This window comes from Nanorana parkeri, unplaced genomic scaffold (assembly GCF_000935625.1).
Source record: "Nanorana parkeri isolate BGI_ZX_2015 unplaced genomic scaffold, ASM93562v1 scaffold154, whole genome shotgun sequence".
NCBI lineage: Eukaryota > Metazoa > Chordata > Amphibia > Anura > Dicroglossidae > Nanorana > Nanorana parkeri.
In genome coordinates, this window is record NW_017306422.1 from 1,088,863 (window position 1) to 1,110,785 (window position 21,923).

Genomic DNA, 21,923 nt, shown 5'->3' on the forward strand with positions numbered 1-21,923 from the left:
ATCGTTGTTGGAATGTTTTATGGCGGACTCTAGCTCCGTGGCTAAGAAGGGGGTCTCCAGAGAGGCGCGTACCTCGGGGGCTAGACTGGGCATGGCGGATGCCTCCAGGTAGGCACGGATGCGTCGTTGTCGCTTCATCAGGGACTGCGCGGTCCATGGGCCAGGGAGATTGTAGAGGGTAAAGTAATAATCCTGAAAAACGGTAACTATGTCCTCCGATAGGCATTGCCTGCCGAAAGAGGATTTGATTGCCGGAATGTAGGTACGGGAGCGTTGTTGACCAAGTGCCTGCGCCAGGGAGCGGCTACACTGGTTACCGTACTCGTAGAAGTGCCAGCGACATTTGGCTGGAGTAGCTTTGGCCCTGCCCATATATAGAGACCTCAGTGAGTCACGTAAAGTGTGTAACTGAGCTAGTAGAGTTGGGTCCTGACGCCGTTTGTGTAATAGTTCAAGCGCATGAATCTGTGTTAAGAGTGTGGATTGCTGTCCTAGCCATTGTTTCTTGCGTCGGGCTCCCATCCTAATCAGGGTGCCCCTTGTGTAGGTTTTGTGAGCCTCCCATATGGTGTAGGGCGAGCAGTCTGGTGTAGAGTTCAGTTCAAAATAGGAGCGCAAATCGCGTTCGATCTCTGGGGTTAGCCTCGGGTCTTGTATGAGCGTCTCATTCAGTCGCCATCGCCAACAACGTGGCTCCTGAGGGCCAAGCTCCAGTGTGAGCTTAATCGGGGCGTGGTCGGAATATGTGATGTTGCCAATCTCTGTATGTGAAACCAATGGCAGGTTGCTGTGATGCACCAGAAAGAAGTCAATACGTGTGTAGGTGTCATGTACCGGTAATGAAAGGAGTATTACCTAGTGTTAGGGTGGGGTATGCGCCAAACATCTGACAGCTGGTGTGCATGTAAACACTTTTTGAGGCGTCGCAGTGTAGCAAAGGGCAAGTGAGATGTCGGGTTAGTGGAGTCTGTCTCTGGATCTAAGTGTAAATTAAAGTCGCCCCCAACTACTAATACGCCGTCACGGAAGTCATCCATTTGCAACAAGACCCGTTCCAGAAAGGCTACCTTCCGTCCTCCTATCAGGCCTTTCACCATTAGCAGGCGACCCTTCTCCCCTGCGGATACCTCCAATAGTTGCCACGGCACTGAGCGATTGATCAGTATAGTGACTCCTCTCGACTTTTTGTCGGGAGAAAAACTATGGTACGTCACCGGGAAGGGATGGTCTTGGAGCGAGGGAGCCCGCCCTTTGGCAAAGTGAGTCTCTTGCAGGAAGCTCACCTGTATTTTCTGTCGGTGCAGGTCCGTGAGCACCATCCTCTGTTTCTCTGGCATGTTTAGGCCTCTGACATTGAGAGATAGGATCTTGAGGGTAGACATACAGTACCTATGTCTGTGTGGGAGACAAGGAGGATGGAAGTCAGATGGGTACCAGGAGGTGGATAGGGGGGGTTACACGGACAAAGACTGGAGGGGTGGGAATACACGGATAGGAAGGGATAGTTAGGGTACAATCTACAAATACAGATCACTTGTATCTAGAAAACTAACTGGTGAACCGAGGTTCACAGTCCCTGTGGCACTTCAGGCACTGCAGGAACTAACTAGTGGGCAAACGAATCTGAGCAAGGCGGAGCTTAGCAATAAATGCTTAGAAAACAATATACGTGAATAATCCGGTAAGTATGCAACCTATCCCAGTTGGGGAGAGGGGCCAGTGCCGGGGAGTGGGGGGAGAGACAAAGCCACAAAGTCGTTGGGAGCGGACGGTGGGGGAAGGCAGCCCCAGAAGTCCCCTGAATCACATCAGTATCAGACAGAGAGTAAGAGCCCAACTCCCAGGACTGCATACCCACACCGTCCCATCCCGCAACCCCCGTGTCACAGCATCTCGCACTCCGGCGGTGGGCCCCCATCAACATAAGATAGTCATAAACAGACAGTAAAATCACTCATAGCAAAATAAACAAGAAGAAATTAGTAAATAAACCTCCGAGCAAATAGCTCGATAACAACCCAGAGTGCAGGAGCCCTGACACTCTGTTCAATTACACAGAACAGACTGGTAAGTCTCTGCAAACCCGAGTCTCAGCTATCTGCAGTCAAGCTACCAAGCAGGCTGACGGAATCGCGCCAAGACTCGGGATAAATCCGGGAGGGATCAGCGATATAAGGATACTGACGTGAAGCCAGCGAACAGGGTCTGGATAGTCCATAGAAGCTTCCCCATCTACCCAGGGTGTAGAGCTGAGGCCGGGGGTTTCAGCTTTGGTGGGTCATCCAGAGTGTCCGGAACATCAGGCATAGTTCTCAGAAAAGGCCAGTTAGCTGACCGCCACTCCCATAACCGAGCGCAGCTGGGTCGCTCGCAGTTTTAGGTAGAGATTGGCTGAGCCGGAAAGGAAAGAGAATCACATCCATCCATCCATCTCAGGGCTCCGCAGAAACCCGGTGGGATCCACGAGACGCCGGTCGAGCGGAGCAGTAGAGGATGTATGGTGGGCCCGCCCGGTCTTCGGGGACGCCGGTGCTTCGTCCGGAAGGTGGTCAAGCCAGTCCGGGAGATGTACTGGAGGTACTTGGTGCAACTCACAGAGGGATGGCACATCAGTAAGAGAGCGAACCATGAACGAGGAGCCGTCTTTGCGCACATGCAGGTGGATGGGTAACCCCATCTGTTGGAGGAGCCGACCTGCACGATCACCGAAAGGAGAGGGCGCAGCAGGGCCCGGCATCTCAAAGTGTTATGTGAAAGGTCCGGTAGGATTTGCAGGCCCGCTCCGTTGAATTCCACCGGCTTCTTCAGCCAGGCCTGGTGCAAGATGCCCTCCTTCATGGAGTAATATTGGAGTCGGCATACGACATCTCTCAGGCGGGAAACTTCTGGAGATGGAGAGCAAAGACTGCGGTGTACCCTGTCCTGTAAGATGGTCTCGGGGCCGTGTCGGGGAGCAGAGAGCCGAAGACTGCTTGCCCCGTGGAGCGAAGGTCTGAGGGGGTGGTCGCCTCTGGTAGGCCCCGAATCTGCACATTCGGGCATCTGTTGCGATCTTCCAGGTCCTCCATAGTCGGCTGCTTGCAGGATGGGTATTGATCGGCATCTGTGGAGTCTGAATCGTAGATACGAGGTGAGTGGATCCCCGATGGGGTCTCGCTGGTGCGGGAGAAAGAGAGTGAACAGTGCCTATTGGTGAACGTGGGAGGCGAGGTTCTGGCCTCGGCCACGGGTCCTGTTCCGTGTCGAGGTGAAAAAGTGTTGTAAAGACGGGGGCCCTCTCTGCGAGGATGGTGTGCCCTCCTTGCTGCGTTTAGACATCGTCTGGTGTTACAGGATGGGGTGGTATAAATCACTGTAAGTAGTAGGTAGGTAGATAACACCACGGAGCTCTCAGAGCACACAACTTACTCTGCCATGAGCAGGACACGCCCCCCCCCCTGTATATTGACAGTTTTAATAATTGCTCTGTACAATTAGGGGTACAGTCTGAAGAATTGATGTATTTCTGGAAGTAAGTGAAAAAACCCTCTGTAGAAAAAACCTAGCTAGAAGTAAACATAATTAAAACTTAAAAACATAATTTATGAATTTGCCAAGTGTATTTAAACTTGCTTTTGTCTATTTTCTTTACATGTGTGCTGTATGTGAACTTTATATTGCTTGACTTTTTGGACTGTTAGCTCATCAAAATAACTTGGTTTTTCTATTGATTTAATCAGTTTTGTAGATAAACAAACAGTCTTTCATTTGGAGTACATATTTCATCTTGACTAGACAAATAAGAACATTTACATTGTTTGTTTACCTTTTCTTTGTTGTTTGCTCTGCTGCAGGTTTGGAGCCAACAGTCTGTCTTTTCCACTGGGAACATATACAACAAAAACCTGGGGTAATGAAGTCTATCTTGGATGGCCTAGCCGACACCACGTTCAGAACAATTACTACTGACCTTCTCTATATGGGACCAAATGAAGTCCAGTATGAAGACACAAAGGGTGATCTTTCTAAACTGGGCTATTACCCACAGAAACTACCTTTATCCTCATATCAAGAAAAAATTATAGACGGTCAAAGTACCCTACATCTGGATTCTAATAATGCAACTGAATTTTACAACAAGTCATTCACTACCTTTAGAGATGGTGATGGCAGTATACAATGCGGAAACAACTTCATGGACATGGAATGCTTTATGATTCTTACCCCAAGCCAACAGCTAGTCGTTGCTGCTCTTTCCATAACCCTGGGTACATTTACTGTGCTGGAGAACGTGCTTGTGCTGTGTGTCATCTTGCAGTCTCGTACTTTAAGATGCAGACCCTCCTACCATTTTATTGGCAGCTTGGCAGTTGCTGATTTTTTAGGCAGTGTCATTTTTGTTTACAGTTTTGTTGATTTCCATGTTTTCCATCGGATAGACACCCCAAATGTTTTTCTATTCAAACTAGGGGGCGTAACAGCTTCATTTACAGCCTCAGTTGGTAGTCTGTTTCTAACTGCAATAGACAGGTACATCTCCATACACAGGCCAATGTCATATAAAAGAATAGTCACAAGGACAAAAGCTGTCATTGCATTCTGTATGATGTGGACGATAGCTATTGTCATTGCTGTGCTTCCTCTGCTAGGATGGAATTGCAAGAAGCTAAAATCCATATGCTCAGATATTTTCCCACTTATTGATGAGACCTATCTGATGTTTTGGATTGGGGTAACCAGTGTTCTTTTGTTATTTATAGTGTATGCATATATGTATATATTGTGGAAAGCTCACACCCATGCTGTGAGAATGTTGCAACGGGGCACTCAAAAGAGCATCATAGTTCACACATCAGAAGATGGCAAAGTCCACATCACTAGACCGGACCAGGCACGTATGGATATCAGGTTAGCAAAGACTCTGGTCCTTATTTTAGTGGTGTTAATCATTTGTTGGGGTCCTCTCCTTGCCATTATGGTTTATGATGTCTTTGGAAAGATGAACAAGACTGTAAAGACAGTATTTGCCTTCTGCAGCATGCTTTGTTTGCTTAATTCGACTGTGAATCCCATCATCTACGCTCTTCGAAGCCAAGACTTGAGAAATGCATTTTGTAGCATGTTCCCTGCTTGTGAAGGGACTGCGCAACCTCTTGATAACAGCATGGAGTCTGACTGTCAGAACAGACATGCTCATAATAGTAACGTCCACCGAGCAGCTGAAAGCTGCATTAAAAGCACAGTAAAGATCGCCAAAGTGACCATGTCAGTATCCACAGATACATCTGCTGAAGCAGTGTAAGTCAGTCATACTGATGGGAAGAAAAGAAAGTGGAGTCTGTCCCCTCTTAATTTGTTAAGTATAACAAGAGATAAAGAGCAATTAATATCCCTACTATTCATACAAATTTAAGTAGGAAAAAATTGAGATTTCAGTAAAAAAGTTTTACTCTGTTACAATCCTTAGTTTAGAATACAAAAAAGAGCACTAATTTTATTATACAAGAATATTTTGTAATTATATAGTTTCATTTATTTTGAAAAAATTGAACAATTCTGATATAGATTTACATTTTTTAAAGTATTGTTTGTAGTCCTTGAAGTATTCTGTGTTGTCCTTCTGGACCTTTATCTTATGTATTGTGTTTGTCAAGACACACAAATAAAAAAACTGGAAGACTTTTTAATACCTCACATCATTATGATGAAAGTTATGCTTAAAATAGTTCTAGAAATTATAGGTAATCTTCTAGTTTGTAAATTTGCAGAGGAATTTCATCTCCAAGTTTAACACTGAAAGACTGAATATGGTTTGCTTTACTTGCACAGAAATGGGGACTCTAATATGCACCTGAATTGATTGTGGTAAAATGGAATTATATTTTACATTCTGTATAGAACAATAGGCATTGTATTTATATATGGTCCTACTGTTAAATAATAATGTGTATCAAACATAATGTAGGACTGACTTCTCCTTTACAGTCCAGGGATGCCATTTTACAAGTAAATGGAATGGAAATGATGGCTTCGGCAAGCAAGGGCATTGGTGGCCTATCAGCTGTTTGTTGTTAAGACTGACAGTGTATAACGATACTGTTGTGAATTTAATGTACTTAACCATACATAGAAGTAGGTTAAAGTCAGTGATTTAAACTACTGATATCCAATATTTTCTAAACATACAGGATATTACATATAACCAAGTAAAAAAAAGTGATATAAAAACTTTTAGTAAGTTTTAATGTAATGTTACAATTTAATGTATTTCATTTGTGTTAGTTAATGTAATGTGCATGTCTGTTTGTAAATAATGAAGTAGGTCATCCTATTAAAAAATGACCGACAACTATGATTAAGTATAACATAGCTCTTGTTGCACTATTTGCACATGAATTCAGTTTCTAAAATTGAGTTCTACTACAGTATTATTGAATGAATTGACAATTAAAATATACTTTTTTTGTCTATAATGTATTAACAGATATGTCATGAGACTGCAACTACTTTACTGTTTCATTTCACTTAAATCTCAAATAAACTGCAAATTAGTTTTAAAAAACTGCCTTTTATGAAAAGCAATTATTGAATGCTTCACATAAAAAAAGACATGTCAGTATGAAAAACTGCCCTCTGCTGCTGTCAATCACTAGAAGGGACCTGATGGAGAACTGCAGGTCCCCTCTGCTGATTGACAGCAGCAGTGGACGGGTGCAATAGCTAGTTTGCTACTGGCTATTGCAAATTGAAATAGCCAATAGGAATGTAGCTATGCATTCCAATGCTTATTTTTTTTGTTCTGATGGCAGCCAACGGCTCCGATATCAGAAGAAAAAAAGACAACAGAGCAGGGAAAGCTTTACTCTGCTCGACCGGCAGAAAGTACCGTAACTCACTCCCGGGCGGCCCGGGAGAGTTGGGCTTCCTGGAGATCAGTGTCCCTGGTTAAATGGTAACCAGGGACGCTGATCTGCCTGTTCAAGTGGCCGGAGCCAGCCGTGAGATGGCGGCTGGCTCTGCCCAGCAGTCTGCAGCTTCACCTTTCACCTCAGCTCAGTTGAGCCGATGCATATGCCTTCGGCTCGACTGAGCCGCTCAGCCGACTTGGGGAGCTGTACGGGCTATAGTGAATAGCCCGTACAGCAGCCCTTCGGTTCTACTGAACCGAAGGGGTCCAGGGGTCAAAGCTAGCCGAAGCATCAGCCAAAGCTACGGCTAGATCCTTCGGCAGCTTAGTGAATAGACCCCCTTACTTTTTTTGATGTGCAACCTTTTTTTGTGCAGTACAAACATTTTCAATATACCAACAATAAAACATGTTCTATCATTGTAACTTTAAAATGTAAATTGGCTACCAAAGGAAAAGAGTTCGCCAATGTTCCCTTTATACAGGCACTTTTGGTTGTAAAAAAAATGTCAAGCTACACATATAGCTATATAATAAAAAATCAAGCTATTTTGAAAATAGGAAGCACTGTATCTTTAGAAAATATAAAGTATCTGATTTATAAGATGTTTAGGAGCATCATATGTTCAGACTCTATAGCTTTTTGTTCCACTGGTGGCACCATTGGTTTTGGAGCATGATATAATTTTAACCATTCATTATATTGACCTAATTTTTTGTAAACTACTGCTATGAAATAATGAATCACAAGTTATGAACTCCATATTTATAAAATAACCCTTGAAAAGGAAATAGTGTTAAAAACGACACTACACATTTAATTACCCCATATATTTTTGATTAGTAAATAGTATAATTACGTTTTATATTGTACATCAGTGAGTACCAAGGTGCTAGGAAAGTTAGGTTAACTATTTCATATTATAATTATGATACATTCCTCCTTGTTTTCATAATAGAATAAAAAAGTGCCAAAAAATATTTTTTTATGTGCTACTGATACTCCTAAGGACAGTAATGCTGGTATTTTCTTGCATATCTCTAAATTTAGGCATGCAATATCAAATGTTTTATCAGTTTCATATGAACCAAGTCAGTTTAATCTTTAATCCACTCTCTAAGTTGAGTGTTCCTCTTATATGACTGCTTGAAACCCCTTTGTGTAGTTTATAGAACTTCGTTATATAATTATAGAACATAATTATTGTGTTTTTCTTATATTTAAAACATGACAAAACAAGGAGTTTGAACAAATGATGACTACCAAGGAAGGCACACATTAAGGCTAAACAAAAACACAGATTGCAGACATTTTTAAGGGTCATATACTGCAGGTATTCACTTAAACAACGGAGAAACTAGGAAAGTTTGTAGGCGATAAAGTAATCTACTAATACAAGAGGAAAGTGTTTGTTATTACAAATTCTTATTGGAGCTTCACAGTGATGCTAACAGGTTTCTGTACATTGTCTTAGAAGGAAACAGGTTATCTTGATTGTCCTGCTGAAGCTCATGAGCAGTTATGAGTTGCTTCCTTTACATACAACCTAATAATTGGCTAAGCTGTACTGTAGTACCGTTGCTAGTTAAGGTAAGAGTACCTTAACTTGCCTTAACAAGAGTACAGATTTGTTTAAATTATGCCTAATTTTCATTTTCAATTAGTTTTAACCATTAGCCTACTAGAGCTCAGAAAACATAGTGGGAATCATTGAACCCCATGGGCAACTGCGGACTGTGTACAGAAATGTTCAAAGTTCTGGTCAAAAGTCAGTATGATGTATCTTACTGTTTTCAATAACAAAATAAAAAAATTTGAATAAGGATGTAGTATTACATCTGTACATTCTTTTACCAAATATAACGTTTTTTAAAGATTGCTGACAAAATTAGAGAAACCACAAACCATCTGCATTTATGTAACTAACCAGATGTATATTAGTATGCCAAAAATGTTTCCACTGTAGACATCGGAGTTGAAAGGAGTAAAAAGTTCACACAGTTGACATATGTTCACTTCATATACTCATCGATTACTTATCTAGCAAAGTGAATGATTACTTTGCATTGAATGCTAGTGAATTAGGTGAAGCAATGTTTATTTTGAATACCCAATCATGTGTTAAAAAATGTCAATTTTTCAAATCTACTTTCCATATGATTGGGTATTTAAAGTGAACACAGCTTCACCTTGTTTACTAACATTTTATTTGCCAAGTAAACATACGCTTTCTAAAGTTAACATTAACTTTGACGTGAACCGCCTCTGCTCCTTTATTAACTAACCCAACTGTCTTAAAGTGGATGTAAACTGCTTTGTAAATGTTTTGCTTTTGCCCTAAATGTGCAAGTATGCACAGTGTTGTTGGATCATCTGTTCTCAGCTCTGTCACCCGCGACTGACACTTCTAAGTTCTCGGAAGCCCTCTTTAGCCATTAGGTGGCCACTGATGATGTAACTCCTGTGCACATCCTCCCTGGTACCCAGCCCATTCACGACATCTTAGAGATGCAGAGAATAGGCTGAGTGTGTACACTGCATGGCACATGCACTGTACAGTGTACACAGATAATAAAAAATAAGCTGGGGGAGAGAATAGGTTTTTTGGCAGAAGAGACTTTGCAAGTCTCTTCTGCCAAAAAGCCCCCAGCTCCCAGTTATTTTTTATTTATTTCACTTTACTTCCACTTTAATGAGGAACATTTTTACCTGAAACATTCACAAAAACATTTCCCTTTCTCTTGCTAGTCTTCTAGCATGATTACTTAGAGAATAGTTTGAAAACGTAACACATTAATATTTTATGCCTGTAGATTAAGTAGTACAGTTTGTCGCGGTGTCTTCTAGGTATTAAGGCTGCATTAAGTTTTATTGCAAATAAGGATATTAAATTTGCTTAAGACTAGTTGAAACAATATAGAACATTCCTTGGGCTATTTCCAATGTACTCAGTGCAAGAAGAGCTACATTTTGTTATATTCCTACAGAGCATTCAAAAGCACAATACATTAGATGAACGACCATTTAAATAACTAATAAATCATTTTACACATGAGAGATTCTTAGTCATCTAGTGCAGGCATTTGCCAAAGGTAAGTGAATTAATACATATTAAAGAAAATTAAAAAAACTGCTGAAGTGAAAAAAGCAGATGCAACCAAGAGCCATTTTTGAAACTGTATTCTTGTACATGCAACAAAAACTTTTACAGGTTGTTTTATACTATCAAGACTTAAATAAATCACGGGACAATGGGGCTGTCTGGCACTAATACTAGTGCTTGTTCATATGACAAATCATATTGTGTACACGTTTGTGACATTCATTCATTATTCATTTCCATGCCGAGCCTACTGGGGCTAAGTTAGTGTAAAAAACTAAGCTACCTGAATCACAGTTCCAATGTTCTGTATTTAGTGTGTAGTGTGCTAAAGAGAAAATCTGCAGTGTTGTTTTATTTTCATATACAGGGCCTTATGAAACCTCTTGTATATACATTATTAGTCTTTTATTTTTTTCTTATTTTTAAGTAATATTTATATGTCAGCATAAAGGCATTTTAAACATGTGTCCGTTTTAAAAAGGTGTGCTCATTTTTACTTTAAATTAACAACCCAAGTTACCTTGCGCAAATGTGCAGTTATTTTTGGAGCACGCATTCAACCTTAAAAGGTTCTCTGTAGATTACTAAGGGATGGTTTATAACACATTCACCTAGTGTATACCTTAGCAAACAAAGTTTGCAATGCATTACCTCTACTAGACAAAGCTAAGACGCATAAGAAGTTCCTATGCTCCATGGCTCCATTTAGTGGCAGTAATGCACTGTGAATGTCATTCGTTCAGCTTTACACTGGGAAAACATGTTATAAATCAGCCCTAAGTGTTGCCTTGGCTTTCATCACACAAGTAGCGTGGCAATTTGTGTTTTAGAAACATAACTTCTAAGTTTCACAGGCAAGCAAATGGATTGTCCATATATTTTCTATCACCAAAAAGTCATGACAACATAGGAGACAAATCATCTGGTGTAACTCAGAACAGAGCTCTTCATCTGGGCCTTAGAAAAGTTGCCCATCCATTGTACTGATGTGTTAAAGGATAATGACACCATTTTAGGGTAACTGGTTGGGTATGTTCACATGAAAGAAACAATGCATGCTTCTAGCACAGGAACATTTTGAAAATGTCCTGTGATTAAATGTTTAGTTTGATAAGCAAAGTTAGGTCAGAGGACCGTCTCATTTTTTTTTCTTATGCAATACCTACATATACAGTAGCTATTTTTAGTTACAATTCACCAGCTTACAAAAAATCATAGATGCTCATATATATGTATTTTCCTAATTGCTATAGATCTCATGTTTTGATTATTGGGCACTTTTACAAGTATATCAGTGAGTTAAGAGTCTGTTAGAGAATAAATGGGCAAAATGGCAGATGCTATTCTGTGATGAATGCACTTCCTATGTAATCACAGATGAACATGGCACACTCCATATTTCCAGCATGTCAAAGAAACTGTATTGATCCAGAAAGACCATTCAAACTCTATTTTACTCCTCCCAATAATATGTTTCGCCCACTTAATAGACTTACAGGTCTATTCACAAAAGGATGATGACTGTGGAGAAGAGAGGAGAAGTGAACAATCTAGGACAAAATAGCCGATTTGGAAAAATTCTCCAATTCAGCTTACTTTCCAGTTCAGCTATGTTGTCCTAGATTGTTCCCTTCTCCTGCCTTCTCCAAACTCTTCACCCTTTTGTGAATAGACCCCTTAATCTAGTATCTAAGTAAGTGTCAGATCTGGGCCCCTATAGGAGCTACTGCTGTAATTCAGACTGTGACACTAGGAATTTTTAAATACCATATTTGGCCATACATGCTAAAGTTTTGGCCACTATTACATGCTCTGCAGATCATTAACTAATTATCTGGCCTGTCAATGGACTGATAGAGTTTTGCAGTGTATAAGCCAGACAGTATACATTCACTGAACTACATCCCTGAACATTGAAAATTTGCGGTTTAAGAGCACTATGATTATTTGGGGCATGTATACAGCTCAATCCTACAAAAAAGCAACATAAGCAAAACAAGCAAAAAGATATTGAATAGTGTGCTAACAAGAAAAGTCCTTGCCAGCAAGCCTCAGAATCCTTGTTTCAATTTCTGTTTTGTGTTGCAGAAATGACAATTGAAAGCTGGTTGGTTTCTATGAGCAACAAGTAATTTGTTTGTTAGCCCCGTATACAGTATTTTGTTTGTAGTCCAGCCACTATTCTGTGAAAACTTTAATCTAACCAGCAAGTGATTTAGCTGAGGAAGCTACTTGGATAAGTAGCATAACAAGTCCTATTGAATGTGACTAGTCACTACAAGCTATTCCAGGTACTCGTTGCAACTAAAGCTGTTCCAGGTACTTGTTTGCAACTAAAATTAACAGTAGTAAAACATACCCTGTGTAAAATAAATATTTTTACTAAGGCAGAGTGCACTCATCTTATCAAACCAATAAAAAATATAATATTCTAACAACTCCAAACAGTTGAAAACTAAAACTTGGTTGCTTATGGTAACTGCACATGACTGCTATTAAAATATAAACCCCACAGAGTTTAGTATTGTCAAAGATGATTACATTGCTTTAATTTAATTTTAATCTGAATGGTGCCTTAAAGATATAAAGCCACTATATTATATTATTGTTATAAAACAGTAAGACTGAGTGCACCTTTCTAATAGGTCTCAATGTATTCATGTACTTCCATCTCTTAACTTGACTTGTATGAACTGTAAGTAGTAACTGTAGTAATTGTTCAGTCTAGTCTAGTGTTGATTGTCTATTAAAAAATGTTCATACAAAGTATAAATATGTATTTGAAGAAAAACAAAAACTTGTATATTTGTACCATACAGAAATTATCTTGTTGTTGCAATTGCTGTAAATGTTTTCCTACACTGGCCTTTTGATAAAACTGTTGGAATGGTTGAAGATGAACAGAAAGGTAATCTGCTCTAACAGGGCTGAATGTATGTAAATATGATAAATATATTTTGTTGGATACTCTTGAGAAGCTGTGTGAAAATTATGTCCAGTTCTATGGTGGAATCGATAAGCATTGATGCTGTCTTTTGACTGGTTGAGTCCTAAAGGCCTGCAAAAACATACTTAAAAAGCCTGTTCTTTCAGCCAATAGTAGTAGAAAATCAAAATAGCCCAAGTTTCTTTCCATTTTCACAGCTAGGTACATTGAGTGAGGTTCATTAAGAGTCAAAGCCCAGTATCAGATCTCAGTCATGCTCTGTACATCAGCTAGTGCACAGCTGGCTTGTGATACCTTGCTTTGCTCTCAGTAATTAATGGAGATTATTCAATATTGTCTGTGATTCAAACATTGAACTTCCTATGAGAAGAATATTGTGTAATTTGATGTTTGTTCGGCTGGTAACTCCCTGTGCTTCTGCTACAATCTTTTGTTAAGTAATCTGTTTCAAAAATGTACACAAAAGTACTAGTATAATTGTCTTTTAAAGTATTTTCACTCTCTGTAGGAAAGTGTATTTCTGTAATATTTCCAATATAAAACTACCATATCATATATTATTTATACTCTGTAATTAAACTGTTCTTTGAAACATATGATCACTGTGTTGTTTTCGTGTAATTATACTTGTCTGTAAATTATTAATATTTTAATTGAAAGAAACAGTGGCACTTCAGAATGTAATGAATATTCAGAAAAGCTGCATTTTAAAAATAATTTTATAATAAAATTAGGAAGTCTCCTATTTTTCTGAGCTCCACATCCCGTCTCATTGCTGTTTACCAGCAAACTGCTGTCCTGATAGTTATATACAGTGACTCCATTTGAGAATAACTGTATTTTATAGTAAAGTTCAATATAAGATTTCTCCAGCCAAAATCAGGAAAATATCGCTCTCAGATAAGGTTACAAGCAAGCATTGTTGAAAGGCATACATTTACGTTATATTACACAGGAGTGCTCCAAACATACAAAATGTACAGTTTGCATGGAAATCCACTTCAAGCAGACAAGAGGGTATATATTACTGATTGGTAAAATTCAAAACTTATGTTACCTCTCTTTTTCTAATTTTTTTTACTGCTTAGAGCAGAGATCCCTAAACTATGGCTCAAGGGCAGAATGTGGCCATTTGCTTGTCTTTATCGGACCCTCAGCGCAGTATTCTACCAACTTACATGATAGGGCATTAATTCTTACACTGATATAAATTATGAGGCATAATTCCTTTCACTGACACAAATGATGGGGAGTAGTTCCCTCCAGTAGATAAATGTGTAAGATGTCACCAGCACACTGAAGAACCTTTTGGAATCACCAAACGCTTATTTTAGTGAACAAGTTGTCAGAATGGATACAAGCGCTTTCGGGACCTCGCAGGGTCCCTTCATCAGTCTTCAGCATTGACGAAGCCTGATGTCAGTTCCCTCCACTGACACCAACAATGGGGCACTATTTCTCCCAATGACACCAACAATGGGTCACTATTCCTTCCACTGACACCAACAATGGGCAAATATTACTCCTGCCACTGACAACAAATGCTGGATCATTTTTTTACTCCCACTCACCACCAACAATGGGGATACTTTTACTTCCAATGACTGCCGAGCCTGAGAAATTGTTAACTCCCATTAGCCACTGATGCAGGAGCTTCTTATACTCTCACTGGCCACAGTTTGGCCACTCTAAAGTCGGAAGGACAGTGTGTTGACCCTATGTTTACAAAGTTTGGGGAACACAGACAGTTTTTTTCTCTGCAGTAAAAAAAAAAAAACAAGCACACTTTCCACTTCAGTTCTGTGATTTGCACACAGTAAACCTAAATGAATAGTAGACGGTAGCAACAAGTCATAGATCCCCCGTTAATTACTTATTACATTAAAAGCTGAAATGATGTATAATCATTAGTCTACCTATAATTAGTTTGCAATAAACAGTTTCCTAATTAAAAAAAAATGTTAGAGTAGCATAAAAACAGAATATCCTTACACAGACAATTATGTCCACATACTGTGGCACTGCAACTATTAAGGGAAATAATGTATGAAATAAAGTAAACCTGTGAAGAAACTGGGCAGTTAGAAACTCTGCATATGGTAAAAAAAAACATAATCAGTGGTCACCTGCGGTAAAATCTGCTGGGCAAAGCATCTCACGGAGGCAGAACTATACATAGCAGAAGTACAGTACATGCAATTCTTGACTTTTCCAGTCTCCTTATTGGTCAATGAGGATGTGAATCACATCCTCTACTTGTACAAGAAAAGGTGAGATTTGAAAGCTGTTTTTGAAGATAATCTAAGTATTGTTTTAATTGATGTATTTGTTATATGTTCAGTTTTAATTGCCCAATTCTGTGACAGTTTTTGTTTAAGTTTGCTACTTTAAAACTGAAAGCAACTCTGTGCATTGCCCATTCAGGGCAACAGGTTTTCCAGTTTAAAGTAGTGGTTTAGGTGCTCACTGTTTTCCAAATTTTTCTTTCAAATGATACAGCTGCACACTGTGAATAAGAACAGCTCCAAGAACAGCTACAAGCCCTTTTAACATAAAAGGCAAACAATAAACCCCAAAAGAAATGAAACCCCCAAAACACCACCCTTTTTTTCAAAGCAAAGCATTGCTGCGACAAAAAGCACTTTAACCTAAAATAAAAGTCCTATGAACACATAATGAAATTAAAGAAAAAAGCCACCAATAAAAACAAAAATGGCAGCAGGGGTTAATTGTCCAGACAGATAGCAATCAGAACTATACAATTCATAGTTAAATAGTTACATAGTTAGTTAGGTTGAAAAAAAACACACGTCCATTGAGTTCAAACTATAGAGAGCTATTCCTAACTGATAATTAATCTCTCTCTCTCTATACAGTTTGAATACAATATCCTACAGCAACTTTATTACACTGTCACTATAGCACTTCATAGTGAGGGGGCTGCCTTATACAAAAGCCCCGCTATTCACCTTACTAAGCCATAGTGCAAAGGTCATGTGGTGCATTATGGTGTAAAAAAAATCTACAGGATTAATCTATACATAAATTCATCAAAACTGTGAATTTTGAACCCACAAGATTCACTTTGGACCATGGTAGTGGTGAACCCAAAACCTCGTCCCTGCTCCTTACCACCCCCCTTCCCCATATTGCAGCTTTGGCCAGATGCCAGTTACTAACAGTACTACATCATAGTAAGAAGGGGTGGAGGTCTTAAGCTCTATGTTGGCTCCGACCAAAGTGCTTTCAAACATACAAAGGGCTTGTTCCTTTAGGCAATGGTCAAATCCTTGAAACGTACACAGGCTTGTTCTCCTTGCTTCTCTGGGCAAATAAAGCCGTAATGGAATTAAGGTAAGTTTTTTTGTCTTTTTTCTTAAAGGTTCACTTTAATGTTTGATTGCTGTTGATCATGTGTAATTCACATTTATGGAAAATACATTCCGATTCGGCTGAGCTACATTTGCAGTATAAGAACCTTGACAGTAAAAGAAAGATTTTAACTAAGAAAAAAATGTTTATAGAGTATTATGATCCAAAAGAAGGAATAAAATGCACCTGTATTTATAATTATTGACCATGACTGTCATACCTTTTTAATTTGTACTAGACATTTATGGGGCAAGGAGTTTGCTTGGATCACAATAACAGTAACTGATTGGTGATGACACACCTGGCATGGCTGACTGGTGAAATTTTCATCCAAGGTACTTCTCTGCTCCACAGGACACCATCTGTTGGGCAGCCATCTTTACTTTCTAGTAGGGATTCTAGGTTGTTTACAGCCAAGATAGATATAGTGATTAGTTTAATAAAACATGACGAAGAGAGAGCAAGAGAGCACAAAGCAGAATCTTTTTCTGCTCATACTCTGAGACAGAGAGTAGTCTGAAAACTGAGTGAGGGCAAGGGGAAAAGTCATTCCACCAAATCATTTGTTGGTCTGCCTGTGTAAATTTCATCTGGAACTATTGGACTCTGCTCTGAAAAAATGACTTGGAGATGATAAGGAGAGCATAAAGAAGATATTTTTTGCCGTGACACAGAGATATTACAAAATGAATATATGTAGAGAAGGTGTGTCTGTGGCATGTCAGGTTGCTGCTTGACACTTTCCAATCTATATCTTGGAATAGGGTTATACAATTACTATTGCCCCATAGTTTTGGGTAAGGTATTACAAGCTAAATGGTGTCATAGCTAATTTATGTAAATTTGGTTAAAATGTTGTCAGACTTCTGGTATTTGGAAAAACTTTTACACTTGCAGAAGATTCAATACAAGCAAAGGAACAGTTCAAGATGGAAAGTGTCTCAGGCAGCAATGCCCAAAGTCATCCTTAGGCCTACAAGGGGCAAGCATGATATAACATGGAAATATCATCTAGTGGCAGTGTTTCAATTTCAATGCCATCCCCAGGCCAACATGTAGCAAGCATCTAGTAACACAGATATGTCCTCCAGCAGCTGGGCCCTTATTCTAAAAAAACATTTCCAGTCAAATAGGTAGGGGGCATGATGCTGCATAAAAATGTCCTCCAAACCAAAACTTCTGGGGGAGGGGGGTGTGGAGACAAACTTCCGGATGAAAGCAGCAGTGATTTGGAGCTCCAACACACGTTGTCACGGTATGCTGCATTGATCCTGCTGAGCCTTGGCTGCCTATACTTCCACACTTGCTGTTTGAACACCTCCTCTCCCTGCTGCACCCACAGCTATGGGACACATTGGCCTTGGTGCTGTACAAATCTCCAAGGGAAGGTCTAGCCAAATTTTCTAGAAAAGAGAACACAGAGACACATGATTTTGCTCATACTGATATTCAGCACACTGCTACAGACACAGCTTCCTCTCCTCCTCTAAAAGCTTTGCCACAAAGAGAGCACAGTACAAGAAAAGGTAAGCTTTTACCATCTGCTACCACAAAAAATAGTACAGATGACACAGATAAGGAGCCTCCCCTTGCAAAAATATTTAGTGCTATACAACAGTGCCAGACTACCCTGACTACTCAAATTGAAAACATTAGATGGATGTACCCATGCATAAACACTCTGGGGGGAATTTATCAAAACTGGAGCAGACAGAAACTGGAGCAGTTGCCCATAGCAACCAATCAGCATCTCTCTCCAGTTTGCTCAGTTGATATTTGAAAATGAGAGACAGAAGCTGATTGGTTGCAGTGCAAATCTGCTCCAGATTTTGTCTGCTCCAGTTTTGATAAATTCCCCCCAATATGCATAAAATGAGGGAAAGATTCACTTTAACTGAACTAAAGACAAGTGATTTGGAATCACTTGTCCTTCATTTGGTATCAAAGAGCAAAAATCCTGAGGATTTTTTTTAGTACAGTGGCCAAAACAAGTTATGAATGCAGACATGTTCTCTCACCTATTTGCCGTTGAATGCGCACATATGAGAGCTCCGTCTTTTGGAGAATCCTTCAATGCACCAATATATATATATATATAAACCTTAAAGAAAGTTTAAAATCATAAAGTTGCTACTAGTAATCTCTTTCCTATTGGCCTGGTATTTCAAGAATTGAGATTATATTATTTAGCCCCCATCTTATATATCTTTATTAGTGGATGTTTCCCCAGTTGAACAATGCCTCCACATAATTAGAGGCTGCTCTTGTTAAGTCTTAGGATACTTTTATAAATCTTATTTTTTAGATTACAATGTCCTGTGGGGGCAATCTGCTATTTCTAAAATGTCAGTTGAAGTCTAAGTTTATCTCTGATTTGTCAGTTTTTTCCCCTAAATCCCAATGTGGTTTAACTCTCAACAGAGAAAATTTCTCCACCTTCTAGAAAATATTTCACAATATAGTGTGAAATATCCATATCACCTATGTTCCAAAAATACTTTCAAGACCTCAGAGGTACTAACAGAAAAATACTGCCCTGTCCTGGCATCACCAATATATTCAATATCACACCATATTTTGGCCATGATTACCATCCAAAAATTATACAGCGGCATACTGCAAACAAGAGACTGCAGGTTCTAAATGTTAATACAACATTGCTATTTCTAAAATGTCAGTTGAAGTCTAAAGGTGCCCACACACCTTACAATTTATCTGCAGATTTTCTGTGGTCAGATGGAAAAGGTGCAACAGATTCCTCCATCTACATTAAACTGTGTGGCTGGTAGACATGTGCACTGCCAAAAAATGTGTTTAGTTTCGTTTCGCTTTAAATTCGGATTTGTGTTATTTCGTTTTTCGGGATTCGGGTGTGAAAGTCAATTCGGATTCGGAATTCGGATTCGGACGAAATTCGGTAGCGGTAGGTCGAACGTTCGTTTAGTTTTCGGTTCTTATTCGTTTCTTATTCGGTTCTTATTCGTTTCGTTCGTTCGTGACATTTGAGGAGGAAAAAATATTTTTCTCCTTCTCTAATGTCACTTTGCTCCAACGAACGAAACGAATAAGAAACGGAAACGAACGTTCGAACTACCGCATTTCGGAAATGGAAATTCGGATTCGTTTGCATTCGTTATGTCTGTAATTCGGATACATCCGAATGTCCGAATTTCCGAAAATGCGTCCGAATTTCGATTCGGAACGAAACGAATCGCACATGTCTAGTGGCTGGAGTAATCTCCACCTATGCCAATCTGTTGCACTTTTTCCATCTGACCACAAAAAATCTGCAGATAAATTGTAAGGTGTGTGGGCACCTTTAGTTTATCTCTGATTTGTCAGTTTTTTCCCCTAAATCCCAATGTGGTTTAACTCTCAACAGAGAAAATTTCTCCACCTTCTAGAAAATATTTCACAATATAGTGTGAAATATCCATATCACCTATGTTCCAAAAATACTTTCAAGACCTCAGAGGTACTAACAGAAAAATACTGCCCTGTCCTGGCATCACCAATATATTCAATATCACACCATATTTTGGCCATGATTACCATCCAAAAATTATACAGCGGCATACTGCAAACAAGAGACGGCAGGTTCTAAATGTTAATACAACATGTTGCTACATCCCCATTATAGGATGTAGTGTTTTTGGCTACTCTAAACATATTTCTGTTCCATCAACTGAAGGGAAGATAAATTACTCATCTTTTGTCATCTGCTGTAGAATTTGATAGTGAGTGTCTTGTTCCTTTCCTTTCCGGTCTCACCATGGCTGCATGCAGGTCTCATCAGGGCTGTATGCAGATCTTACCAGGGCTGCCTTTGGGTCTCACCAGGGCTGTGTTTTGGGTCTCACCAGGGCCGCGTGCAGATCTCACCAGGACAGTGTGCAGGTCTCACAAGGGCTGCATTTGGGTCTCACCAGGGCTGCGTGCAGATCTCACCAGGGCTGCATTTGGGTCTTACAAGGGCTGCGTGCAGATCTCACCAGTGCTGTGTTTGGGTCTCACCAGGGCTGCATTTGGGTCTCACCAGGGCTGCGTGCAGATCTCACCAGGGCAGCATGTGGGTCTCTCCAGATCTGTACAGGTGGGTGCAAGGCTCCCCGGGCTGTCAAGTGTGGGACCTCAAGCAACCAAACTTATTAAAAAATGTAAAGGGTCAGTTTAGACCTTTAGTATCAGGGCATTTTCACGAGTACAAATACTCAGGAAAATGCTCTGTTTCTGTACATCCCTAATTCTAGATGGTCACCTCCAAGTAAAAAAAAAATTGTAAAAAAGTTAAATAAAATAGTAGATCCATTCACAAAAGAAATTACAGACCTCAGAAAAGGACTGGCTAAAACATTATCAACTCCATTTCAGCAGAAGTTATAGCTGCTACTAGCTCTACCTGTACATCACCAATAATCTCCATCTGTTAGTGAACTGGCATTCACAGAGGAAGCTATAGGTGCTGATATAGAAGGACATTGAAGGCATTATTGTAAGTCTAGATAATCTAGCTTGTGAACAGATGTGTGCTTGACAATTGCATAAACAGTTAGCTTATCTCAAAATATGCCTTCAAATTCCAAAGGTGCAAGCATGAGTATTGTTATAGCAGCACAAGGTATGCATACGTAATTTATGTGTGCGTAAATTGTTGCCACTATATAAATACCTGTATAAATAAATAAAATAAGTAAGCAAATTAACTGTTTTACATCACATGTAAAACATGTGCCCCAGTCACTTCTTTTCTCTGGGTTTACATGCATTCTGTGATTAGATGATTTTGAAATATTATATTTTTTTAAAAAGACGATTTGTTGGTGGGAGAGCATTTTTAAAAACAAGATTTTCTCTGCTATAATAGCAGAGCTTTATTTATTTTTGTGATGGCTTTCTTTCGTTCTTTCTTTCTTTCTTTCTTTTTCCATAATAAAGTTTATTGAATGCAAAACGAGAGCAAACACAGTAATAAACCATCAATCAGTAAACTTGAGCTTACATAGATAATGTAATAAGGTACATGTTGACAGGGGGGTCAAAAGCTATATATCTATCTTATTTTTTTTATATATGTTTCTTTAAAAAATTAGCTTTGATGAAGTGACCCAGAGACATTGAATCTTTGTCTGTGACTTTGATGCTAGGTAATACAATCCATGGAGCTAGATCTAGAGAGTGCTGATGATAACTGTATAGTGTAGATAAGTGACAGCCCCATCTATTGTGTCACTACAGATCCTATAAAGCCATTTTATTTACAAAGAATTTTATTGAATCCTATAAAACCACTTTGGTCAGAGAGTGTATGGTGTGTAGCTATAATTGGGAAGTGTTCTTACTACCAGAAAGCCCTTTGTATACCAACTGCAGCCCCTTCAGTGATAATAAGCCCATTGCATCAATAAGCAGTAATAAAGACAATCATGGGATTCTCAAAGGTTTGGGCTGTAATATACTGTATTGTCAACAATACAGTCAACCAAAACAGCAAAGGTGTCCTTTTTAAATTGACGAACCCAAAAATGAATTACAAACATACAATGGAACTAGTCCACCCTGTATATGCCAAAGATTGCTACCTTGGAACTCTAATGCAATTTGTTGACTGCCACTG

The 21,923-nt window shown here is 39.4% G+C and overlaps 1 protein-coding gene across 2 annotated transcripts; it reads left to right on the forward strand.

Annotated features, from left to right (window-relative positions):
* Window positions 1–3,886: 3,886 nt before the first annotated feature.
* CNR1 (cannabinoid receptor 1) lies at window positions 3,887–5,487 on the forward strand. 2 transcript variants are annotated; one of them, XM_018554348.1, is made up of 2 exons: window positions 3,893–3,956; window positions 4,035–5,487. In XM_018554348.1, exons 1-2 carry the CDS (start codon window positions 3,893–3,895, stop codon window positions 5,279–5,281), a joined length of 1,311 nt encoding a protein of 436 aa, XP_018409850.1. In that variant the 3' UTR covers window positions 5,282–5,487. The 2 variants fall into 2 exon arrangements, with proteins under 2 accessions (XP_018409849.1, XP_018409850.1); XM_018554347.1 differs by having other exon boundaries at window positions 3,887–5,453.
* Window positions 5,488–21,923: the final 16,436 nt, after the last annotated feature.